This window comes from Adelges cooleyi, unplaced genomic scaffold (assembly GCF_023614345.1).
Source record: "Adelges cooleyi isolate 19-005CV unplaced genomic scaffold, UGA_ACOO_1.1 ACOO_flye_CR_arks_rails_tigmint_CR_PRNA_2, whole genome shotgun sequence".
In the NCBI taxonomy this organism is placed as follows: Eukaryota; Metazoa; Arthropoda; class Insecta; order Hemiptera; family Adelgidae; genus Adelges; species Adelges cooleyi.
In genome coordinates, this window is record NW_026095860.1 from 3,282,506 (window position 1) to 3,289,613 (window position 7,108).

The window sequence follows — 7,108 nt, forward strand, 5'->3', positions numbered from 1 at the left end:
TCGTGGCTACTACTTCCCTACAAGCAATCAAACTTGTATAACAAAAAATCAAAGAAAAAAACACATAATTGCAAGGCTATAACTTCTCAACATTGCATCGAAGCTAATACGTATTTTATTACATTTAACTTACATGGCCACAAAATAATTACAAGTATTTCATCAAAATTGTATTTTAAAACATAATATAATTGGTAACTAGTCATGGGTTATATGCTGTTTGAAATAACATAATAACCTATCTACATAATTTTGTTTTAATAATATGCACAGGGAATAATACTATCATACACTGATCCAATTTGCCAAAGCAGACTTTATTCCGTCTGCAAAATCTGTATGAGTTCCGATTCCTAATTGAGATATACGTGATACATCTAAACATGTATTGTACGGTCGCTGTGCTCCAGGCTGTCCAACAACCGGAACAACTCGTTCTAGACTTAATCCAAAAGTATTAGCCATCTTAACGACCATATCGTACTTGGTTAGCACCTCATTACCACACCAGTGAAAAATTCCATTAAGATCTGGACTCTAAATTTATAAAAAAAAAAAAAAAAAGGTAATAGTTTTTTAAATATAATTTTATTTATAAATTGCGTACTTACTGAAAAAAGTTTTTTCTCAACAAGCTTAAAAACTATTTGTGCTATGTCGTTTACACTGGATGGATTACGCAGTTCATAGTTCGATACCTGAAAAGTTTCTTTTTCTTGTTGACATTTCTTTAAGCCTTTGAACAAAACCGTAACCGCACTCTCTTCTAAAGTTTCGACTGGGCCATAAATTACTGGAATGCGAAAAACTATATTTCCTATAATAAACCATAACAAAATATTAAACAAGTAATTACCTACTTGTAAGTTTGAATTGTAAAAATATGTTGAATTGTTACTTGGATTAGCTTCTAAAACTTCCTTTTCTCCTAAAAGTTTCAGTCTGCCATACTCGTTAATAGGTGTTGGTTTATCGGTTTCTTTGTAAGGACTACTTTTACCATCAAATACGTAGTCTGTACTGATGTACAACAATGGCACATTAAGGCGGTCTAAAAAAAAATATAAAACAGTAAAGATATTAAATTTTGTTGTACTATAACATATTTTTGTTCACAAGAAATGTTTAAAAAGAAAAACTAGCTCACACTAATTAAGAACATAGGGCTCAGAACTTGATGCATTTGCATTTTTTTTTTCCTCTTACCTAACGCTTGTATTTACGGAAATTAGTTTAATATTACGCAAAATACTGAACATTCCATATTTCCGAAAAATCGCCATATTAATTTTTAATAAACTAATTAATTAGTTTCAATTATATAAGAGGTACTTAGAAAAGAATAATTTATTGGCTAAGCGATCATGTAGTATAACACAATTTCTGATGTTGGTAAAAGTATTTAAATCCTGTTCACCGCTAAGGTAAGGTTCACCTTTTTACCGATGAAACAAAAGCGTATATTTATATGAGTCCACTAAAAAGAGGTAGCAATTACATATTGTTTTTACACAAATTAATTAATAGGTACTTGCTTGCTTCATGGGCTAAATGAGCAGTTGCGTCTACATTGAGGTCGTAAGCCGCCTGAGGGTCACGTTCCACTCTGTCTGGATAACGTTCGGCTGCGCAATGAACAATCACGTCAGGTTGGGTAGCATTCAGAAAATCTGTTACAGACGATTTATCCAATAAATTCAATTTGGTTAAACCGGAGCCAACTCTAGTAATAAAAAGTAAAAACAAATTTTAACAAAAAATTCAAACAATATCTCTAATTAATATGAATTAATTATCAACAATTGTACCTATTATGTGCGATCCCGCAAACAGTCCAATCGGTTTCTTTAGTAAAACGTTGATAAATAGCCCTACCCAAAAGTCCTGAAGCACCGGTTAAGAAAACTTTCATTTTTTGAAATTTCAGTTAATTCTCCGTTGAACGACTTTGACCACTATTGGCAAATGCCAAATAATATAACATACAACGTTCGGACCATTATTATGTAAAACTAGTAATTTTATAATCATTGATATTGAGCAAAAATCAGAATACATAATATGAATGCAACAAGTAGGTAAATAAGTTAAAATACCAATGGTGCCAATTATAATACAATGATAAGAAAGAAACGCCTTGAATGGCGCGTAATCGGCGATTTGTGCACCGAGATTTAAATATTATCCACTTTAAGAAACGAGTCTTGGAACGAATTACAATATTTTTTTTACGTGAATGTAAATAAATTCCTATTTTTTAGGAATAGAAACGAAAAAAATTGTTTTTTCTTATAGCTAAATGTTTGTTAATTGTTATTTTACTTATTTATTCAACAGTTATAAGTATTGTAGTAACTAATTTGTACCTTTTTAGTACTCTTCAGTATAATTCTGAATTACAGCTTAAATGTTTGTTTTTATTTTAAATACCTACATTAGACTTTCACGTCAAGCTTATTCTTCGAGTTAGAAATAGCTAAAAACCCTTAAATATATGCTACCCCTAACCTAACCGCTGCCATGACAGCAGCGGTCGATATTAATTTTAAATTGCATTAAAAATGAATAAATTGTAAAACTACTATATAGTCATTGTTTAATGATCTAGAGTCGTGACTTGATACTACTTAAAAGGCCGTTTTGCATAATTTAATTGTATCATAAATGTACGATTTAATTTAAATCAGCCTAGTGTAACCAGAAGAATTTGTATTTATGCTTTAACTTTTAGTTAAAAAAACACTAAAACCAAAGATGTAGACAATTTATAAAAAACTGAAGATGGAAGATGAAAGGCTTCTAAAACGTTGGAAAAGCCAATATGGAAATTTAGGCGAGTGTGACCAAAAACTTGTAAATAATTCAAATTGTTCCATGGTTTTGATTTTTTTATTATTTTCGTAAAATTACTTAGCGATGCCTCACCCTACAAAGATCTCCACTTCATCTTAGGGTATTTTGGTGTAGCAAAATAATAACTTTTGTTACACCCTAATTATATCACTGCTTAAATAGTGTAATATTTTTAAGTGTATTAATGCAACAACAGAAAGTTTGACACATATGCTTGAAACATTTATGAATTAAGACAATTATTAACTGTAAAAATTTTTTTATTAAAGGTATTTAAAATTAATTTGATAACATCCAATTAATGATTCCATGTAGCATATTAGTTTTTAAAACGTTTTGTTACATATAAAATCTTATACTAATTTATAAGAAGTAATTCTAATTTCTAATTTATTAGAAAAGTATAGGTTTATGATGAGATATTATCCTTGAATTTCATAATATAAAAAAAACCTATGAATAATAAAAATAAATATTACTATAAAATAAATAATACATTTTTATAACACTTATACTTCTTGTAGAAAATAGTTAATAATTAATATAAGTTAAACATAATCAATTTCTATAAGTGTTAAGGTAAAATAAACATATCTTAGTATTTCAATGGAATTAGACTTGTTGAGGCTATTATTATATTACTATTATAATTGTACATATAATTTGGTTACAATTTTGGTATTATGCCATTGTTTTTTTTTTATATCTAACATCATTAGGTACATCGGCAGACGGCACATATGAAAACCTGTAAAATAATAATAGGTTTATTATGAACTTCATATAGAACATAATGATTTTAATTTATACTATTTAGAATATTTTATGAATCAAACATTTTTTTATATGCTTTTTCTTTTAATAATACTATTGTAGATAAACCAGGGCAATTTTTATTTCAATAAAGAAGTTGTTAGAAAATAAAATTATATTTTAGTGATTGATCAAAAATAATCTATTATTATTAATAATAGATTATTAATAATAATCTATCAATATTAGAAACTTATTTTTTCTTATTAATATTTTGTACATTACTAATAGTTACAAAAAAAAAACATTGTATTTGTTTGATTTAATTATTTTTGAGTTTTTTTTTAAATAATAGTCTTTTCATTTTAATTATTATTATTTCAATTAAAATTTAATTAAAACTTATTTGGGTTAGTAATTAAAAATATATTTAAATACATTTTTATTAGCTTTTTGTTATTTTCAATTGTTCAGATAAAAATTTATTTGAGGTTATTACTTGAATCTATTTAAAAAAATGAATTTATTATTATACAGTCAAATTAAAAAATAATTAGTTTTAATAACTATTTAAATTTTTATTTTAATAATGCTCTGGCAATTATGATCAAATCTATTTTCATACTATACATTTTATACAAGTTAGTCCTACAAATGTCCTTAATATTACCTAAACCTGTAGTTAATACTGAAAATAAACGGTTATAAGCCGTAGTGAAATAATGTCAACAAAAAAAAACCCGTTATTTCTAAGGTATGCCTGCATTGTTAATGCTATCGAAAATTAGGTTATTTGCTTATTAATTAGAACTGTGTATGGACGACAAAATCAATTGACGCCAACAGAGAAAACTATGTTATAAAAGAGATTGATGAACCCTTAAAAAAATTGTTGAAGGGCATACATTACGAATTTCAATCATATCGGATAACAAACTGAGTCACGTGGTCAAATCAAAGCAGCTTATAAATTGTTAAAAAATAACGGATTAAAAAAATAATTAAAAAAACTCATGCATTGACATTGGTGACAAGTAGAAATATGAAAAACTGTAAGTATTAATTAGATTAGGCAAATTAGATCACGGCGGTGGGTATATAAATAAAAAAAAACTTGTAAAAAGTACAAGGATACATTTTATTTTTAATATATATGTTAAGAAATACCTACATCACAAAAATCATCTATAGATTTTAACTCAACGCTTCCTGATAATTTTAATTTACCTCAAATATAACAGTGTCGTCTTTAATATAACCATTAAATAAGTCTTTCCAAGAAATTATGGAATTATAGCCAGGACTTATCCTCTTTGGATTAAACAAACTTTGAAATTTTCTTTCAATGTTTAAAGTACCCTCTTTTTGAGATATCAAACGGAGGACAACATTTGCATTAACACTCCAAAACTTATCATCAGAATCAGCATTACACTAATAAAAACAAATAAATATTGAAATTACAATAGAAAATATGTATATATACTATTCTTAAACAATCAAATTTAATATAAGCCATACCTGTAGGAATAAACCAACCGAATCATTCTCTGTACACTTTACCATAATTTTCCAAGAAAAATTACCGACATAACAGGATGGGGAAAGTCTATTTTTTTTTGATTTGATAAAGTTGTTAACAACATAGCGGAAAACAGCTTGTGTAGGTTGTAGATGATCTAAAAAAAATTTAGTATATAACAAGAATAACAAAGAAAAAAAAACAATAATATCTGTAAACTTTTTGCTAGAAATGAATATGACTATACTTATAATACATCAGTTATAATGTTTAAATAATGAATTACACTTGTCAATTTTGCCAATAATTGCTTATATTTCGCCATTTAATAAATATAGCCACAACTAAAAATCTTAAATCTGTAACCGCTTTAAACCATTTTTGTTGAATTTACCTTTCTTGTCACACTGTCCTTGACTGCTTGATCCTTTATTTTCATTATTATTTAATTGCATGTCCACTTGAAGGGTTTTTTGTTTTATCGCCTGACAAGAGTAAACAATCTTCTCCAAAGGGAGGTCTTCTTTGAGGAGCTGTGACTGAAGGTCTTTATCAGCTATTCCAAGAATAATTTGTGCTTTTAATAGCTTGTCCTCACATTTCCCAAAGTTACAAAATTTTATCAATTCACTCAAATTTGCATAAAATGTATTAAAATCTTCATTTTGAGCTTGTTTGCGAGTAAAAAATGTAAAGAGTTTCTTTAATTCGTTTTTTTGAATTTCACAATATGCTTCCAATGCATCTAAAATGTCAAAAACTGACTCTTCTTTGATTTTTAAACTATTGTATATTTTAAGCCCTTCGACTCCCAGTAGATTGAGTAATATAGCCACTTGCGTTTCAGGACTTTTCAATTTGCACTCAGTAGCCTTGAAGTAAATAAGAAACTCCTGTTTGAAAGCTTTGAAGTTTTCAGCAAGATTGCCAGATATTTTTAATACGGCGGGCTTATTTAAATACATAATAATAGTTTATTAGAAAGTATAAGCCACTATATAATTTTAGCTATGTTTTAACCACTACTGTAGACATTAATTTATTGTAGTCACCATTTAACAATTATTTTGAATACGAAGTTAGATCTCTCAGCCATAAATGATAAGAAAAAAGTGTCATGGCGAATGGTAATAATAAATAATAATATGTAACACCATATTTAATACCTATTTATCAAAAAAAAATATTACCGCCATCATGGCGAGGGCCCTGAAAATTTACACAATTTTTCATCATGAAATACGACACACTTTTTTAAAAATGGTATAATTACATCCAAACTTGTACGAGATGATATTCTTTAAATATAGTACTATTTAGGTACAGTGAAACACTAACAAAATATCATCAATACTGTCCCTCAGAAAGTCCTTCGTGTAAACAAATAAATATAGGGTTATAATATTGAAATAGTTGCGAATTTAATTTATTTAATTACAAGAAACTGAAATGTTTAAATGAAAACCGGCTTCCTACATAACACAGTAGTAGCCAAAAAACTCGAATCTCTTTACAGAATTGAAATTGGACCACATCCTATGTAGTCAAAATGTCTGAATTTTTGGTCTAACTTAATGGCTTTAACTCATAGAAAAAATGATTTAAATTAAAAAGAATACCTTGAAGCTTTATACAAATTAACCGGTAAATTAGTTGACATGGTCGAAATATATTAAAACCACTAATTTCTTAAATATTGCCTATACCAAACTCCTTATAAGCAGACCGCATGCAATCCCCTTAAATACAAGCACTTAAAAAAGTAAAAAAATGTCGGAATTAAAATATAAACTGTGAAAGTTTGACTAATAGTACATTTTAAATATATAAAAACAAATTGTCTACGATTATTATTTAGTCAGTAATAGAGAATATGCATACGGATTTTTTGAAAAATTTACTCCATAAAAATAGGCGTAGTGGCGTCCCTATATATCATTATTAGCGATACGATTAGTATTTATTCAAATTCCAGTAACA

The 7,108-nt window shown here is 27.4% G+C and overlaps 2 protein-coding genes across 2 annotated transcripts; both read right to left on the bottom strand.

Moving 5' to 3' along the window:
• Positions 1 to 68: 68 nt before the first annotated feature.
• LOC126833519 (methionine adenosyltransferase 2 subunit beta-like) lies at positions 69 to 2,059 on the bottom strand. The gene is made up of 5 exons (XM_050564913.1): positions 1,809 to 2,059; positions 1,536 to 1,723; positions 899 to 1,051; positions 612 to 817; positions 69 to 537 (listed from the first exon to the last, which is right to left on the bottom strand). Exons 1-5 carry the CDS (start codon positions 1,910 to 1,912, stop codon positions 286 to 288), a joined length of 903 nt encoding a protein of 300 aa, XP_050420870.1. The 5' UTR covers positions 1,913 to 2,059; the 3' UTR covers positions 69 to 285.
• A 1,373-nt stretch (positions 2,060 to 3,432) lies between these two features.
• LOC126833653 (uncharacterized) lies at positions 3,433 to 6,205 on the bottom strand. Its single transcript, XM_050565097.1, has 4 exons — positions 5,523 to 6,205; positions 5,128 to 5,285; positions 4,834 to 5,040; positions 3,433 to 3,601 (listed from the first exon to the last, which is right to left on the bottom strand). The coding sequence occupies exons 1-4, from the start codon at positions 6,091 to 6,093 to the stop codon at positions 3,569 to 3,571; spliced, it is 969 nt and encodes a 322-aa protein (XP_050421054.1). The 5' UTR covers positions 6,094 to 6,205; the 3' UTR covers positions 3,433 to 3,568.
• Between the last annotated feature and the right edge of the window lie 903 nt (positions 6,206 to 7,108).

Coding starts and splice junctions, on each gene's coding strand:
- LOC126833519 (XM_050564913.1), bottom strand. CDS start 1,912: ATGAAAGTTTTCTTAACCGGTGCTTCAGGACTTTTGGGTAGGGCTATT. Junction 818..898: donor AGTTTTAGAAGCTAATCCAA/GTAACAATTCAA, acceptor GGTTTATTATAG/GAAATATAGTTTTTCGCATT. Junction 538..611: donor TTGAGAAAAAACTTTTTTCA/GTAAGTACGCAA, acceptor TTATAAATTTAG/AGTCCAGATCTTAATGGAAT.
- LOC126833653 (XM_050565097.1), bottom strand. CDS start 6,093: ATGTATTTAAATAAGCCCGCCGTATTAAAAATATCTGGCAATCTTGCT. Junction 5,286..5,522: donor AGGACAGTGTGACAAGAAAG/GTAAATTCAACA, acceptor AATTTTTTTTAG/ATCATCTACAACCTACACAA. Junction 3,602..4,833: donor ACGACACTGTTATATTTGAG/GTAAATTAAAAT, acceptor ATTATTTTACAG/GTTTTCATATGTGCCGTCTG.